The sequence below is a fragment of the Typopeltis vanoorti genome, chromosome 5, assembly GCF_054136105.1.
Source record: "Typopeltis vanoorti isolate ZY-2024b chromosome 5, IOZ_Tvanoo_1.0, whole genome shotgun sequence".
Lineage (NCBI taxonomy): Eukaryota > Metazoa > Arthropoda > Arachnida > Uropygi > Thelyphonidae > Typopeltis > Typopeltis vanoorti.
This window is the reverse complement of record NC_143553.1, coordinates 152,452,889-152,472,142: the sequence shown is the minus strand read 5'-3', so window position 1 is coordinate 152,472,142 and position 19,254 is coordinate 152,452,889. Positions and strand designations below refer to the sequence as shown.

At 33.0% G+C, this 19,254-nt stretch overlaps 1 protein-coding gene across 1 annotated transcript in view; it reads left to right on the top strand.

Moving 5' to 3' along the window:
• The window catches only part of LOC150106947 (cell adhesion molecule Dscam1-like), a 322,565-nt gene that overhangs the window by 107,406 nt on the left and 195,905 nt on the right, over positions 1–19,254 (top strand). The window contains exons 10-13 of the mRNA XM_090393513.1: positions 5,925–6,044; positions 6,407–6,580; positions 8,914–9,061; positions 9,157–9,305. Of these exons, the coding sequence (XP_090249639.1) occupies positions 5,925–6,044; positions 6,407–6,580; positions 8,914–9,061; positions 9,157–9,305 (591 nt within the window). The remainder of the gene's footprint in view (positions 1–5,924; positions 6,045–6,406; positions 6,581–8,913; positions 9,062–9,156; positions 9,306–19,254) is intronic.

The following is a 19,254-nucleotide window of genomic DNA, read 5'->3' as shown; positions in this document are numbered from 1 at the left end:
AGTTTCTGTGATCAACTAACTCAGTTCTAGGCAAACAAACTAAAAGTATCGCTTATTTCTAATTGAGATTTATGGCTTTGTTGTATTATTTAAAGCGATGCTTTCACTACGGGTGGAACCTTGCTAATGAAATGACTACTTTAATAGAAATGAAAACTCCCTTGCATGGATATAAGATGGAGAAACCATTATGGTGCGTGGAGAAATATGTCTACTCTTCTGAGGACTGAAGTCTCTCAATCATTGGCATTTATACGACAATATAGTGCTGCGAATCAGCAGAAAGTGAGAGGGGGATGAGGAATAAAGGTAAAGTATAATGATATAAAGAGGCCTCGTTTGGCTGTTTGACTCAAAAACCGTTGCAAAAAACCGCCAGACCTTTCACTGTTATACGGAAAGTCACTTAATATATATCTAGTTTGCAAAATCTTGAAAAATAAGATAAGGAAAATAGCAGTAAATAATAAAAAAATAGCCAGCTTTTAATTTTTTAAAGACACGCAGTGGGCATGGATGTTTGGAATTGTCTGTGGAAATAATATAATAGTGGGTGGTGGTGGGCGGTAGATGACGTCGGTGTAGTTGTGGTTGGTGAAGAGTTGTAAAGTGGCTATCCTCCCTCGATGAGTCTTTGGACTCCCTGGAGGCGTTATGTAATAGTAATAATATCAATTTTAAAGTCAATGCGATAAAATGTACATATTTTGTATACTGATGCTTTAAATTTTTTTTTTCAAATTTAATAGAATTTTATATAATTTTTTTAAAGGTTTATTAAAAAAATAATGAAATTTTATCAATTTTTTTAAAAATTAAAGTATTTTGAAAAAATATATAAATTATTTTTTTTATTAAAATATATTTCATATAGATATTTATATTTTTTTTAAAAAAATTATCTAAAATTTAATTGTAGTCCATATTGAGACAAATGTTTCACACAAGTCAGTAATTATGATCAGGAGTTTGTAATTTTCTTCAACTCCGTCAATTTCTTGAATATACAAAATAGCTGTAAAGAAAACACATCGTATCTTCGTTTTCATGCTGGAAGCGAATAACTTATAACGTATTAACTAATATTTGCATCTCGATAAAAAGTCGGAGAAACTTCTGAAAAGATTTCCGAAAGATAATTGGTCCTGCATTTGGGTATTAGCAGAGAGACTCATCTTTCTTTCACAGTGTTATTTTGCCGACTGCTTTATACCTTAAGCCAATGAGACACCGCCTTGGATCCTATCCAGGTAATTGTCACGGAAGATTACTCGAAAAAAAAAAAAAAAAGGTAGTGGGGAGGAAAAAATCACTCTCATCGACAGCTGGAACTTTTGTTCTTCTTATTTCCAAAAAAAAGTTTGAAAGAAAAAAATTTCTTTCTTTCTTTTTTTTTTTTTTTTTTGAATGTATTCTGATACTCTATGGAAAACAAAAATTCACTTATTATTAGCAAGCAACAATTAGACTTCAGAATGTGATTGTTGGTCATAAATAGCCATGTGTTCAGTAAATAATGTGATCGGAAATTAAACCTTACTAGCAAAGAATTTACAGTAACATTGGAAATGGCTGTGAGATCAGTTAAAAGGCTTATAAAATGAAGCCCATGTGTGTATCTCTCTTTCAAGGATGCATGTTGTCCTGATTGTTATCGGAATATATCTGTTACCCTCTAAATATTTAGTTTGAAAGAGTGTCCTAACAGATAAAATTGATATCTCGGATTGGAACCTAATTAGACCTCATGCATGTACTTTATACAATTTTCTCTTAGAATTTAATAAATATTTATTAGAAACAATAGTGTAACTCATATTTTAATTTATATTTTAAATAGTTTAATGATTTTTCTTTAATTCTTTAAAAATATTTTACATGCCTTTAAATATTCTGCATTTTAAAATTATAGTTTTCATGACAAAACTATGCAGATAAATATAGACATAAATAAAAAGAAAAAAAATATAAATCTAAAAATAAATAAAAGAAATAAATATAAATCTAAAAATAAATAAAAAGAAATAAATATAAATATAAAAAGAAATAAATATAAATATAAAAAAAATAAATAAAAATAAATAAATTTAAATATAAAAATAAATAAATAAATATAAATAAAAAATAAATAAATAAAAGAAAGAAATATAAATATAAAAATAAATAAATAAAAGAAAGAAATATAAAAATAAATAAATAGAAAGAAATAAATATAAATATAAAAATAAATAAATATAAAGAAATAAATATAAATATAAAAATAAATAAATATAAAGAAATAAATATAAATAAATAAAAAGAAATAAATATAAGTATAAATAAATAAAAAGAAATAAATATAAGTATAAATAAATAAAAAGAAATAAATATAAATAGAGGGCTAGTAAATGTCTTTCATGCAATCTTGGGCAGAAATATGTAACGATCAAAAGAATGAAGTCCAATTGCTATTACTGCACTAAAGTGCACATCTGCGATTGCTAAGGCAATAAGGCCAGTGTATTACATCTGTTAATTCCGTGTGTGTGTGTGCTTTCTGTGGTTTTTTCTTGTTTTGCAGAGTGAAAAGAAAAAGAAAGAAACCCCGAATTTCCTGAATGAAACCTGGACACCTTCTAATAGCAAGTAAAGCAAAACAGTGGTGGATAATTGCTTCAGTCGGGAATGTGCATGTAAAACACTATACCTGAGGTTCGCGTATAAACTGTTCTTATGTCATTGCCTTTTTTTTTTTTTTATCATTCCACTGGCTTGATGACACCCATTTTCTGAGGATTGTGAAAAACCTCCATAAGCTATCGCAATATCATAAATTTCAGCAAACTTTAACAAATTGATGGGAAGGCATATTTTTAATCTTTAATATAAATGCATAATGTACACGATGTTCAAACCTTTATTTTTAAATAAATCAATTGATATATTTGCAAAGCGAAAATTACCGACTTCAGTAATGTTCATGCTATTCAAATAAAACCATGCTGAAAGCAAAATACACTGCACCCTGTTAAGACTTTGATTTTTTTGTGACTACGAGGATCATCCGTGAATTATGTAACGCTTTCGTTAGGGGACAGGTTTATCATTTTGCGACAGCCGACCGGAAGGTCATTATTTTATATGGAGCTTTATAGCAGAGAAAGAAGATAGATTGAACCATCTAACAATTCGAAAAGTGGCGTTACATAATTTATGAATGAGCCCTTATAGAAGATATAAGTTCCCCTTTGTGATAAATGTGTTACATTTTTCCAGACATCATTCCCTAAATGTGTCATATAATTTAAGGATAATCCTTTTATGATTCCATTTACTTTCAGTATTTTGTGATGCATAACAAAGAATTTATGGAAATAAACTGGTAATAAATTATTTGTTAATGAGACGTTGTTTAAATTCAAATGAAGAATGACAAAAATTCACAAAATAAGTGAATGGGATCCAATCTAGTATTACGAGCAACCTTCGTTCAGTTTCCTTTGTGTGGCAAGGTTGTGAATTAGATGAAAATAAAATAAAAAATGGAGACATTATAGTTGAATTCCAGTTCTACAAAAGAAATCACTTGAGCAGCATATCCAAGTTATTTAAGGACGTCAATCTATTACTGAATATGCGCCATTTCTGGTAACATACTGCGGCAATATGCAGTTAGAGAAAAATCAAACAAATGAGCAACTCTCATTCACGAACCCTCATTCCAAATAGTTGATATATTTCCAAGTGGAAAAACTGTCTTTCCAATTATCTACAAATGAAAAACCAATACAAATACTGGCTTTGTACGGCAGTCTCAACGAGCACGGTATTAATACATTCTCTTTCACCATTCTTGAACAGACGGAGGTTGGGGGGATGACAGGGGGAGTTAACATTCGCAGATATAAATGCGTTAACGACCTGCGGAGTATATCTTCGATGATGGGCCTTCTTTTGTCAGTGTGCGTTCAGCCCTTGCATCTTTAATAATGCCTATTAATCAAACATCCCCTTTAGCACTGTCCCCCCGCCCCCAAGTGACAATCTCTGCAAACCACTTGTCTCTAATTAACTTCCCCAATATTGTTCTACAGACCGCCGCGGCGGTGGACCGTGGGTGGTCGATATTTTGATTTCTCAACACCTCGTTAATAAATGCGATAAGATTCAGAATTGTGACGCTGCTTGTGTTTGTAGCAAAACGGCTGATAACGACCCTCTAAAACGTCTCTTATGCCTTGACACCATGACCCAATTTTGCTGGCACACTCGTATAGTTTTATGCCTACCAACATCTCTGCAAATTTAGGACAAACAAAGGACTTTTTCTTTTGTTCTTTTTCTGGAGCATAAATTTATTTCGCTGATTAGTTCTGAGCGGAAAGAAAATCTTTCTCTGTATGAAGGCAAGAAAGATTTATTCTTCGGTCATCTGTCTGCCATGTTGAGAACAATTCATCTCTTTTAGAAAGCTCTTATATCTCAGAAAACATTTTTTTCTATTAGAAACTCAGCAGGTGGTCTGTTTCTAATATGATCAAGTAAAAGCTACTGTATATATATTTAAGTATTTATTTAAGTATTTACAAACAACGTACCTTTTGTTCATTAGATTATTATTATTATTATTATTATTATTCCTGATACCTCCAAGGAGTCCGAAGACTCATCGCGGGAGGACATCTACAACTGTCTCTACACCTAACCGCTACTGCGAATCATCTCCATCAACGCCATCTACCGCCCACCTCCAACACCACCACAACTAGTAATTTTTGTCTGTAAATTGCGTGATTAATACAAAATAAATCCATATCCAAAATTTTAAAGGAACATCACATTATATTTTCAGTTATGAATTAAATTTATAGGTATATTTAGAAATTGGCATTTTTTAAATTAAAATGCTTTTATTTTTTTTTTATTTAAGAAGAATTAAATGAAAAATTAATACTAAAATCAGATTTTAGTTAAATAATTGCCTAAAATTTAATTTAAAATATTATAAATTACAAATCTATACATAGCCGCACCAACGAATGTATGGGAATCTATATAACAATTATTACTGCTGATTAGTTATTCGTTAAACAAATACAGTACACGGTTTTATGCCTACAGCGAGATGATGGAAATTATCTCCTTCCTAGAAAAAAAAAAAAATTTAACAACATCAATTCCAGTTGGATCAGATCTCGCATCCGATGTGGTAACGGGAATGAATGTTCTACCCACTCGGGCATTGAGGTTGTCAGGTGTCAGCTGACATAAGATGTGGTAGATGGGAACGATGTGGGACGTCTACTTACTGAAAGGCAATGAGACCTTTGGAGTGATTTAGCTGATAGTGAATTGTCTCTCGCCCATTCTCCATCTCCTCTCCTTTGAAGCACACTCTATCGATTGATAATACAGATAAGTGATAGAAGCGTTTTTTGTCTCTAAGAAATAGTTTCCCACCCCGCTCTCTATCAAGGACAGATATGACTTCCTATTTAAATGTTTTTCAGTGTAAATTATTAAAAATGACTGATAGTTATTTTTAACAGTTTCCATTTTATTTTCTCAAGCTGTTGTATTCAAAAGCTTGAAAATTAAAATGCAGATTAACTGAGGGGAAAAAATACAAAGAATTCTCACAAATAAAATTAAAGCTTTAATTACCGACAAAAATAAATAATAACATACGTAAAATTATCTTGAAAATTTTCAATTTGAAACTATTTATAATAAATTCTAGAAAAATAACTAATGGTGTATAAGTTATTTTTATAAGTTTACGTGTTTTATTCTAACAGAAGTTTAATAAATTAGTTAATTTATTATATATATTAAATTATTTATTTCTTGTTAAAAAAATATTAATTTCTAAAAATTTTAATATTTTTTTAAAACAGTTTGCTTTATTAAAAGTGAAATGTTACTCAATCACAACTTTTTTATAGTGCCTCCCAAGTGGACGGTGTCGCCAACAGATAAAGCTGTTGTTGTAGGTCACCCAGTGACTTTCGACTGCCAAGCCAGTGGATATCCAGAGCCAGTTATACGATGGTTGAAAGCGCCAAGTAAGACTTTTTAAGTTTATTATAGTAGACATCTATTTACACCCTTGCTGTTTAAAAGTTAAATATTTTGAATTAATTTCAGGTAGAAATTAAACAACAAATATATCTACTAATGCATTTTGCAAGATGCAATCTTTTCGTTCAGTCGTAAGTTATCAGAAGTGAACTAACACATTTAATCGAATGTTTCCTGTTATCCATATCCAACTAAAGTTTAAATCTTCATCCGATGGGAGCGCCATCTAGTGTCTACTGGTTTATCTGATCTTTATTTCACTTTACATTGTAATATATTTTCTTAATAATGATTGTAAAATAGAGTTAAGTATAAAAATAAATGTAGTTAGTGATGTGTCTCCTAGGTGGCGCACAAAGTGAGTTCCATGTAATTATCAGCAATGCCACCATCCAGAGTCTGGAGAATGGCTCACTTACAGTAGTAAAAACGTCCAAAGAAGATGCAGGAAGGTATATGTGCCAAGCTGTGAATGGTGTCGGTCCTGGAATTAGCGTAGTTATTCAATTAACCGTCCATGGTAAGTGGGTAATAAAACGTCTAAGAATTATTTATTTTATTTTGAACCGATTATGACATATTTATCCTGCACATTAAAGTAGTGAAATAAAAAGAAAACAATTAATTAAAAAATCAGTTATATTCTCAACATTTATAGTAGCGAACAAATTAATCAGGACAATCTGAATTTTCGTCTAGCTTTTGGTTTTTGTTTCAATTCTGGGTTCGATTTTATTTCGCCATTTTGGTTGAGTGCTGAGTGGTTTAACTGTCTCTACGATGTTTATTAATAGTGTTGTGCGTTTTAATAGTAAAAACAAGTTGACATGCGTATTATTTTATTCATTCTGTGTATCTATAAAATGGATAAACTCCAAGAAAGTGTTTAGAAATCTGTGCTCTGTCTCAGCACACATCCATGACTCAAAGACAAATTGCCAATGAGTGCGGTGTTGGTTTGGGTACTGTTAATGCAATTTTAAAGAGGTTTAAGGAGACAAGTACCTTTCCTCCTGACAAAATATGGACGAAAAAGTAAAACTACACTTACTAGTTAAGAAAAGCAAAATGAATCCAAGATTGTCTGCTGTAGAATTAAATAGAGACTTGACAGCTAGTGGGATTAATGTTTCTAACATGACAGTCCATCGAAGATTGTTGGAAGCAGGGAGGGACGCCTACAGACCAAAAAAAAAAAAAACATTGAAGTTGAGTGTCATGCAGAAAAAGAGGCTTCAGTGGGCAAAAGTGCACAAAAGTTGGACTGTTGAGAAATGAAAGAAGGTCATATTCTGAGATGAGAGTCATTTATTTGTCCAAGGGGAGCGAGTACCCTATGTTCGTAAATCAGGGGCAGAGAAGACTTCTCCAGCCCACGTTCAACAAGCTCTTAAACACCCAGCTAAAAAGATGCTCTAGGGTTGCTTTACACATGACAGTCCAAGATCACTTGTGCCTTTTGACGGTATGATGAAAAGTGAATAATATGTAAAAATATTGAAGAAAAGAGTGGTCCCAGAGAGTCCATGCCTGAGCACATAAATGATTAGGTAAACTTGTAGTTTAATTTTTGTACTTATTTTCTTGCGAAATTAATTTTTTCCCCCAAACTGTGAGTGTTCGGATTAATTTGTTAGTTACTGTATGCAATAAAACATTTTTAATAAGTTTAAATAAAAGAAACAAAAAAGTCATCTTTATATATTCAACACTAATATCTTGATCTCATCTATCTATCTGACTTAATAAAAGAAGCGGGAGGGTTAAAATACGTAGGCTTTGCCATAAAACGAATTTAGAAATCATCTGAACAACATGAGGCATTGGTACATCAGTAATCTTAATGTATTGTAGTCCTTTTGATTGCATGCAGATTACAATTGGAGTTTTCTCCCTCTAGATGGAGCAGCAGCAGTAGTTTTCCCATTAACTGGTCTTGTTTGCGACTTACAGCATCTCTTTGAAAGCTTTGAGATCCCCAAGGAGGTCGGTAGGGCAATTTCCTTACAACTTGCAAAGAACTAGAGCGGAAAATGTGTTGAGTGGTGTTGACTGAACACTCTACACTCTTCTTTTACACCTGGCAATATTTGTACTCTTTCAATCAACTTGTCACCCTCCCTCATCTATGACACCTTCGCCTACAAGCGAAAGTAAATTTCTTGTATTTTGCATAAAGAATGCGTAATTAATTAGTTTCATTGTTTTATACAATGCGTTAAGTAGTTAATACAAATAAATAATTAACACACTCACATGTTTAATTAGTATTTTTCATTGTATCGCCCATAACAGTTGTACGACTAAATAGTTATAGTTAGCGCACTTCACCATCCCACTAAAGGTTTACAACTTCAGTTATGAAGCAGAACGTTACTGATTTGATGAAGCATAAATGCTTTTCATATTCCCTTTGTCTGTGAGGGAAGTCACAATCAGCGCCTACCAAGCAACTTGAATTACGAATGTACATGCTTGTTTATTTTTTAAGTAGAAGATTAATTTAATTTAAGGGTGTGAAAATATTATTCTGAATTTTAAAGTGTTAGTTAGTTTTATCAAATTTTTATAAAGACTTCTAGAGTAGATTTTAAGGAATAAATATAAAAAAAAATAATTAATAAAAAAATTTGTTTTCCCATGATACATATGTATTAAAAGTTTAAAACCTTTCTTGGCTGAAAACAAAAATAAAATGTTTACTTCATCGCGTTATTTATTTCGTTTTATTAATAAATAAATTACAATAAAAAAGTAAAGAAATTGCATTTATTTAACTTATTATTATTATTGTCTGAAATACATTTATTTAACTTATTAATATTATTGTCTAAACTATTCTTCTTTTTTTAGTGTCAGCATACGTTCATCACAAATTCCAAGCCAGGACTGTTAGTAAAGGAGATAGTGTAACGATGGAGTGTAAAGCATTTGGAGATAAACCAGTTTCCCTTGTCTGGACTAAAGATAGACACTCCTTTAATCCTAGCACCGAGCTCAGGTGAATTTATTAAAAACCGGATTCATTAATTTAAGCTTTCCGAATATTGAAAAAAAAAAAGTGCAATGCTAACTACACGTGCGTGTGCATTTCAGATATTCTATCGAAGAACACATTTCAGTTGATTCCGTCCAATCTACTATTCGAATATCCTCAGCAGAAAGAAAAGATTCATCTCTCTTTACCTGTCATGCGAAAAATGCTTACGGAAGAGATGAGGCAAATTTCCAGATTGTTGTGAGAGGTAACAATATCATATCATATTTACAAGTTCAATAATTTGTAATTGAAAAACAATTTGTTAATCTACTGTGATATTAGCAATAGTATTAAATCACTTAAAATAAAATGAATTATATATTAATTTGAAAAGAGTTTTATTGTATAAGTTATTTTGATTTTATTAAGTAAAATGAAAAGAAATGTTAAAATAATTGTAAGTAATTAATACACCATTAATATATTAATGGTATATTAATATAAATATTTACTAAAACTTAGGTTTTAGAAATTGTAACAAAATTTCTAAATTACTTAAAAATTTCTAAATTTCTAAGTTACTTAGAAATTGTAACATCAATTTCTAAAACCAAATAAAAAAAATTATGTAACAATTTCTAAAACTTAAGCTTTAGAAATTGTTACATAAATGTCAATAAATGATCATGATACAATAATTGATACATAAATGATGTAACATTTATGTTACATCATTTATGTATCAATATGATGTAAAAATTGATGTAACAATTTCTAAATCATTCGGGGAAGATTTGAAATATTCAAATCATCCCCGAATGATAATGTCAATTATGCAAAACAAATCAAAACAGTTATGCTGTTTGGATATAAAAAAAAAAAACCAACATATCAAAATACACTGCAATATTCAAATTTGAAGAGAATATAATTTACAACGTTATCATTCGGGAAAGATTTGAATATTGCAGTGTATTTTGATATGTTGGTTTGGGATATATTTTGGAATTACGGCTTAAGCAAATAAGGCGTCAATATAATAGGTGTGTTAATTATGTACTAAGGCAATTAATAGATATTGAAACTGTGGATCAGACCATGAGCTAGTACTAGCAAACCTAAGAATGAAGTTAAAATCTGAAAGACTTTTAGAGTCAAAAGGAGATTGAATGTAAATAAACTACAAGACAATAATATTAAAGGAACATATCAACTAGAACTAGATAAAAACCTGAAGGAACTACCAAAACAGAATATAAGCATCGAAGAACTGGTAATTTTTAATTATCGGATTCCATCGGTACTGACTGACCTATGAAGGCTTTCTTATTACAGAGTTTACGTGATATTTAACCCCCAGTCAAGATGCAGTACTAATGTACTATAGGTGTATTCCGTTTTGAGTATGCTTGCTTCATATATTTGAACAAAAAGCAGCCCAGTTGCCCACAGCAGCGTCTCCGACTTAATAAAGGCTTCTTCATTGTTTCTATTTAAATTACTAAATAAAATATAATTATTTAAATAAAATAATATATAAAATTAAACATTGTAATAAATATTAAAATATTACTTTCATTTTTTAAAAACTTTGGCTAATAATTACCTCTTTTTTTTTTCACCTTCATTTTTAAAAAATAAATATATTATAAATATATAGCTAAACACTTTTTTCTCGAATTATTTTTGCTACTTCAGTAGAGGAAAATAAAAAAAGTATGAGAAATTTCTCCTATGTGTAATAGCGCGTTTATGCAGTGTGCACTAATAGATAATAGATATAAGACATAAAAAAAAAAACTTTTACAGCGATATTCTACTGAAATCCATTACCTTCTGGAAGGATTCTCACCCTACCATAAGATAGCATACGTGCGTGTGTACGTGTGTGTTTGTTGTTTCACAGAGGGCGTAGGAATTAAATCTCTACAGGCGAAAAAATCCTTTAAAGTCTGCCTTTCGAGGTTGTAGCAATAAGCTCTCTGCTATCTACCTGTCTGTATTATGCATGCTTCTAAAAGTTTAACATGACAGCCAGCACAGAACCATTGCGTGCTTCGCAGCGGAAATTCGGTGTGCTAATAGCATCACGGGAAAAACCCTGCTGCTTATGACAAATGCGATACTGAACTGAGTTTCCACCTATATTTACTTCATTTACAGTTGCAATTTTTCTACGTCTTTAAATTATCTACGGTGGTGTGGTTTGTGCGCGCGAGATGAAGATCTAGTGATAAGCTCAGAACAGAAAAATACAAGTAGAAACAAGTGCTAGAAGTTTACCTTAGTGCTGTACATAGAAATATTAATCTATTTCTTCCATTCTTGTTCCCCCCCTCCATCATCTGCCTAACATTTATCTAATGGTTAGTTTATTTTTAGTTCGCTAACGTTTATTATAACATTCCCTGATTTTTTCTTCTTTCTTACTTTTCCTCATGTATATTTTTTCTCATTTTTGTTATCAACCATTTTTTTTTGGTCTACTTATATGATTTTCATAATCCCTGCTATATTTTGTGTGCTTGTGCGTGATATCAATGCATGTGTGATGTGCAATTATATTTATGAACTAATTCATGCTTTGAATTCACATAATATCTTGAAATAAAAATCCTGACGTCATGTAAAACGAAATGTTCAGATCATAGAAGTAATTATTACTTACAGTTATATGATTTTGGGTAGAGCACGCAATCGATCGCAGACTGGCATATTATTATTATTAAATATTTCAGAAATCAATCAATAAAAAATTAAAAAATAAAAATTATTATTATTATTATTATTTTATCAAAATAATTTCAAAACGGGATGAGAAATTGGTTCGGTGGGTTTGAAACTGAATGAATTTTGTGAACTGTGTCATGATTAAAGGGAAGTGAAGGCACACTGGAATCCTGCTATGTTTATATTTCCATAGAGCATTTCACGGAAATAATTCTAGAAAAACATAATGAAGAAACACAGCATCTATGGGAAAGTGACTTGAAGGAGTCAGTAAGAGAAGGGACATCTTTTGATCGAATATCCCTCTTCTGAATACAAGCAGGCATTCTGAAAGATGTGTTTCATGCCCCCCTCTTTCAAGATTAGGTGAATTTGGGATTTGTGAAGTACACATACCGGACACTAAGTTAGAAAACTTTATGCAGATATACGTGAACGTATATCTGCATTAAGTATCTTTTCCATATCACGCACGCAGCGTATATGCAAAATACTTGGTCACGTGTGTCATCAGTTCTAGGCAACTATTTAAGAATGCTGCTGGTCCAGTAATCGTCAATAGTTTTGATCACAATGGGAAGAACCAAACGATCTTTCGGAGTTCGATGAGGGACTTACTGCGGGTGCCCGTCTGGATGGAGCCACGGTTTGAACACAAGAGTGTTGATTGGTTTTTCAAAAAGTGAACCATCCCGTGTGTTTAATCAGTGGAAAAATAACCTATTTTTCTTTTTTAAGAGACATAATTGTAAGAATTGATATCGCCGTCGTGTGAGAAGGCGTGTACATACAAACAGAACTCCTTTGTGCTGAAACATTTAATGAAGGCTGTTCCCGAATCTTATCTCACCGAACTATGCGCAGGAAAATGAAGAGGATCGACATTGGCACTCGCTAAAGGAGGTCCAAAACAGTATTAAATAAACACTATATTAATCAGCAACATATCAAAGAGCATTTTTGAAATAAAAATTAGTACATCACATGGAAGTAGCAAAGGACTGTGAGAAAATTGGTTTGTTAACCAAATTAACCTTCATTCTCTAAAAGATAGAATTATTCACAGTTGAATGCGAATAATTTGTTCTTTACTAGATTGGTATTTAAATTTAAAAACAAAAAAGGAGATTGCAAGTTACGTGACTCAATAAAGTTCCAGAACGATGTACTTGTGTGTTCTTGTCATTTTTATCAAGTGCGAAATCATCTGTTTAGCATTCGGAGATGCTTATTTAGATCATTGAGGAATATAAAGTACAGAAAATTTCATCGATCTAAGAAAAATCAAAAGCATCCTATTAGCATTCATGAAGGGAAATCTCTAGCTAGTGAAAGATGCCTTTTCAGTTGCCAAAGGAGCTTGAGAAAACTTAAAAACCATCTTTCTTATGATTTATCACGGAATTTTCTCAGTTAAAATCAGAACAAGACATTATTGTTAGTATTATAAAAATCCTGAGATACGTTGCAACGGTACTTAAGGAGACGTTTTATATACTAATAGTTTTATATACTAAATATTGATAAATTATATACTAAATTAGTCAGTAGTCTGATTAATACCAAGAATGTCTTAGAAAATGTATTTATAAGAACCCTTCTGAAAAGCTCTTGTGAAGGAAATTTTGGTTTCACAGTATCAGTGGTATTATTTGAAATCTAATAGAAAATATCATTGTGAAATCAATAATTCAGACAGATATAACTATCGACATATTCAAAAGAGCAACGTATGTCAACAATCTTTTTTGTTCTTAACTGTTAAAGGCAATTAAGTTATATTTGAATATAAATAATTTAAACTAAAATAATACGTTTATGTAAATTATTATTTTAATTAGCAAACTATTGAAATAATTTACTATAAATTTTCTAAAAATTAACTACACCATTTATTAATTTCCATCAAGATCAAGTCATTTTTAGGACTTCCAGGGTAACAAATGGCAATGCTGTAGCAAATAAAGTTTTAACTGAGGTTCGGCTATTGCCGTTACCCAGCCATGACTAGAGCTTTTTAGCTCAATAACACTCCATCCACACAGATTTTCTTCATTCACATGACGGGATAAAGAGTCAAGAACTCAGTCCATCGCCCAGTTCTTTTAAGAGCTTAAGTACTAGAGTGGGGTGAGAAGTGTAAAGAATCCGCCGTGAGATGCGGTGATTAATATCCTTGGAGAGTAATGGATGGCAATGCTGTAGCCAATGAAGTTCGCACTGAGGCTCGGATATTGCTGTTACTCTCTTGCCATGATCAGAGCTTTAATAGCTCAATAAACCTTATCCCAACACTGTCCTCTACAGATAACGGGGAAGATGAAAAGCATTCTTGCTTCGCCCCTTTAAGCCAGTCCTTATAAGGATATAAGAATAGAGTATTAGATGACTTACCTGTGTATCTGCTAACGATTTCTCCAGACAGTCAAAAACTCCTCAATATCACAGTTTACTAGAAAAAAGAAAAAACTACGCATCATCTACACTCTAATGACAAAAAACATTTCATCATAATGACAAAAACGATCCACGAAAAACCTGTCTATAGAAAGTGTTTGAAGATACAGCTAAGTCATTTAAAAATTTAATCCAAAGCCTGGACAAAAACTTGCTTTTGAGCTACTTATAAAGCTCTTAAAAGGATTTAATAAGGAATTACCTGGGTTTTTAAACCTGTATTCCATGACAAATAGTGAAGGGGAAAACACAAGACCATAAGAGATTAAGATTGATTTGGCGGTTTCCCCACCAACAATTATTTAAGGAAGTACATGCGCACAAGAAGCGCAGAGCAGATGAAACAAGCTAGGATGGAGGATGACATCCCTAATGATGACCCTTCTATCTCTCATAAAGAGAAGATGCCTCCTATTGTCCTACGGGAGAAGAACAAGTGGACGACTCTGGTAGCAATCATGAGAGAGAAAAAGATAATTTACTGATGGGCGAAGAATGTTGATGAGAACATTAATACTCAGCCCCCAACATTGGATGATTTCCATCACCTAACTAAAACCATTGATGCCCTGAATATCCAATATCATACATTCTCCCTCAGCTCGAAGAGAAATTGGAAGGTGGTGCTCCGAGGAGTGAAAGAAGATATCAACACCCAGGAGATAACAGCAGATCTCTGCTACCACGGACTGCCACCAGTAAAGGTCAGCAGTATGTTACGTGCTCACAAGAGCCCGATGCCCCTAGTTCTTGTAGAGATTCAAAACTACTATAAACATATATATGATCTGACATCGATCTGTGGACTCAAGATCACACTTGAACCTTTGAGGAAACGAGCTTTATCAGGTCAGTGCCACAGATGTCAGCAATATGGGCATGCTCAAAGGCTTTGCATATCTAACTACAGATGTCTGAAATGTAGTGAGAACCACCCCACAAACACCTGTACCAAGCCTAAAACCACTCCGGCCAAATGTGCCAAATGCAGAGGTCCTCACCCAATCAATTATAGGGTGTGCATTCACTATCCAAATAACAAGATGACAATAAGAAATATACAATACACCTCTCAACCTCGCGTGCAGATAATAGAAGCAGAATCTTCCCAACCATACAACGCTCAACAAAAGAAAGCAGATTCCTCACAAGCTCAGGTAGTAACGGCGTAACCAACAAGATAGTAGAGCCACAGAAATGATAGACTGGATTACTGAGGTGGTGGTACCGCCACCTTTATCAAAAATCGCATTAAATATAATGCAATTTCCAATCCATCAACTACAAATCTAGAAATTACTGGCATTGAAGTGCACACCAACTCAGCTGGTTAACTCAAAATTTACGCCACACCTACAACTCACCTAAAAGTACTTTGCTGTCAGCTGATTTAGATACCTTTCTTGGCATAAGGGAGTCCGTCATCATCGCTGGGGATCTCAACTCAAAGCACTTATCTTGGAATAGTAAATATGAACAAAAATGGTCGCATTCTATTTAATTACACAGAAACAAACTTTGCAGTGTGGCTGAGCCTACTGAGCCATCTAATCACTGTCCTACTGGCAGTTCTGATGTCCTAGATATTACAATTCTAAACATTATTAAATTTCAGTACAACATTCAGTGATTGAATGAGTTATTCTCTGATGACAACCCTATTTTGTTACTTAATCAAGAACAACAATCTCCCTCCCACTTCTTCATGGCCTGGGGAAAATTATCGAAAGTTATCCCCAAACACAGTGGTCCTATACCTAATATAAAATCAAAAGAAGATATCAAAAAAAGAAATAGAATATCTCACCAATCAAATCAACAAAGCTGTAGCAGCAGTCACTAAAACTACAACTATTCCTAAGTCCAACCGTCTTCCAGAAAATATCATGAACAAAATTAGAGAAAAAAAACAAAACAAGGAAACGATATCATAACACATGTGCTCGTTAGAATAAAAAACTCCTTAAAAAACTGAAAAGTTTAGTCAGAGAAGCTCTCAAAAATCACAGAAATAAATAATGGGACATGACGTTATCATCCATAGATCCTGCAGATCATCCCATCTGTAAATTCTTAAAAAGTCTCAGAAACTAACGTCTCTCCCCACTATTCAATCAGATTAGCATCTAGCAGACACTGATGCTGAAAATTCAGAAGCCATAGCAATTAATTTGGAAAAAAATGCTGTCCCACATATGAAAAGCTAAATATCATTAATATATATAAGATTCATCGCAAAGTCATACTCACACTAAAACAACCTGTTTAAGAATTCAAATCTGATTACTCCTACCTCACCAGCAGAAATAACCAACAGCATCAAGTATCTCAAGAATAATAAGCTACAGGTCCTGACGGCATTACAAATAAAGGTATCATTCATTATGGCCCTTTGTGCAGATGCAGATGACACGGCTGCATTAGCTAGATCACTTCATCCACACACCTTATAACCAAAACACGTCAAGATAGCATTCTAAAACTAGAACAGTTCTCTGAAACTGGAGATTGCAAGTTAACCTTCAAAAAAGTACAACTATACTCTTCAATAGACGATGAGGACCTCCTAAAGGGGATATCCTTCTGTTTATTACCAAAATTCCATGGAAAATATAAGCCAAATATCTCAGAATACTACTAGACAAAAGATTAAGCTTCAACAACTATATTAGGAACATATGTGCAAAGGTATCTAAAGCCATCGCCCAATTCTACCCCTTGATTAATAGACACAGCAAACTAAACACAAGAAACAAACTGCTTCTCTACCAGATGGTGATTCGTCCTATAATTACATATGCTTCTCCAGCATGGAGCCTACCTCTAATGTTAATATACTTAAACTGCAACGAGTGCTAAACAAATGCTTGCGTACGATATTGAATGCTCCATGGTTCATCAGAAATGTTCAGATTCACCAAGACAAAAATATCCCACATACTTCTTCATTCTTACACTCTCTAGTAGTAAAGTTCTCGAAAACGACTACACACCCTAGAGGTCTTTTTCATCGTAGTTTGCAGATTGTTGTATCAGTTAATTAGGGTGTGTACCACTTAATACCCATTGATACATAGCATCAATGGGTATTAAGTAGACTTTAGGTATTTTATGTTATGTAACCCCCATGCCCCCACAGGGCGAGATAAATGCTCATTAATTTTTTCCCATCACTGTTTCGTAGGTATCAGATAACGGGAATATAAAAAGCATTTTGCTTCACCCTATGAAACAGTAATGTTCCTGTTCGGATTCCAGAGTATTAGATAGCTTCTCAATGTATGTAAATTTAGTATGGGTATTTCTTAACGTGTCATATGTTTCACACAAGAGGGTTGTATCCTCTGTGCCATATGCTAGATGCTAGTGGTACCACGATTTCGATCATTTTATAATTCCTGTGCAGTTTCTCATGAATTAGAAAATTCGCGAGGTTCGTTCTTGGAAGAATACGGTGGGGGGTTTTCGCCAATTTCTGCCATTAGGGTTAATCCGTCAACTTGGTAAGCGAAGTGCATAACGGCTTTGCTCTCCCACCAACAGGTTGTAGGTTTGAATCTCCCGATGCTCACAGAAATCTATGGCATAGATTTATGAACACTGTCAGGTGATATATGAATGTTACCCTCGGTTCGAGGCTACCATTCCGCTTATCCGACGCATAAAGTAGCCGGAAGAGTTCAATGCTAGTTTTGCTGTCCATGATATCCGGATTATCTATCTCTAGGTTTGTTTAGGTACTAAACAAATTTATAGATTTATTTGCTTATTGTGGGCGGCATTGATATAAACAGTTTCTTGTAAGAAAAAAACAAGTCATGCAATAGTACTAGAATATCACTATGATAATATGACGTGATAATAATCTTGTCTGAAGCTTATGATCCAATTCATTGCATAAAGAACTTCTGACAGATCTATTTAGAGAGATAATCAATTAACGACTTACAAGTTTACAAAATTCCACTTGTTGCCATCGCATTGAGAGTGCCGATTGCGTAAAGTTTCTAAAGAACATATTCGGAATGCGATGGTTATTCGATTTATTTCCGCGAGATTTTTTGTCGCTTTGTTATGTGAACTTCTTTTGTGACTACTCAAATCTTTCCGATAAACCGCCAATGTCCTTTAGTCGAACACTCTTCGTCTTCCATTTTCTATTCAGGTTTGGCGCCGTAGCTTCTGTATCAAATTTGACTCGCAATTCATCTAGACGTTAGAAGGAAAAATAACGAATAAAATCTAAATTCACATCTTCTCTTACGATGCACTTCTACTGCATTCCTAAGTGTCTATCTGCACAATTACATTTGTGTGGTCCGTTCAAAAGACGGGACTGTCGTTATCTTGTTTGAAAACTGAGGATGTTTTTTTTTATAGCTTTACTACCATATGTGGAATATCAAACACAACTACGAACCCTAAGCCGTTCAGTTTCTCTCTCTACTGTTAAAATGATTTGATATTTTAGAAACAGCTGTAACACTCGCTCCTGATACTCAACTGCATCCACTGTGATGAAATCAATTGTAAAGAGAATATTTCAATCCCCTTTTAAAAATGAGAGATCGGTTCAAATGATCAATGCTCTGAAATAAGACATTGTTCTTACAAAATTTGGACTGATTTCCGTCCAAGTAAGCTACTTTTTTTCATTTATTTCCTTATTGGATGTGATTCTACCACTGCATGAGCCATTTAAACCAAAATACCTGGTTCATTTTGTTTTAAATGTATTAATATAATATTAAGAGTGAAATGGGTGTGTAATCTAATTAAGCAAGAGATTCATAATTGATGTGGAAGGAATATCGTGTACATAAGGATGATGTCCGTTATGAAAATTATAAGCAGCAGGCCGGAAGAGTCGCAACTGTTCTACGGAAAGCTAAGTCTGAGTATGAAACGAAACTGATAACTAATGAGTGATTATTCAGCTATCGACCAATTAGCATCTCAGGAGTGGTGGCGAAGTTTTTGGAAAAATTGGTTGGGCTTGCATTCATAAATGGGTTGACAAAGAATCT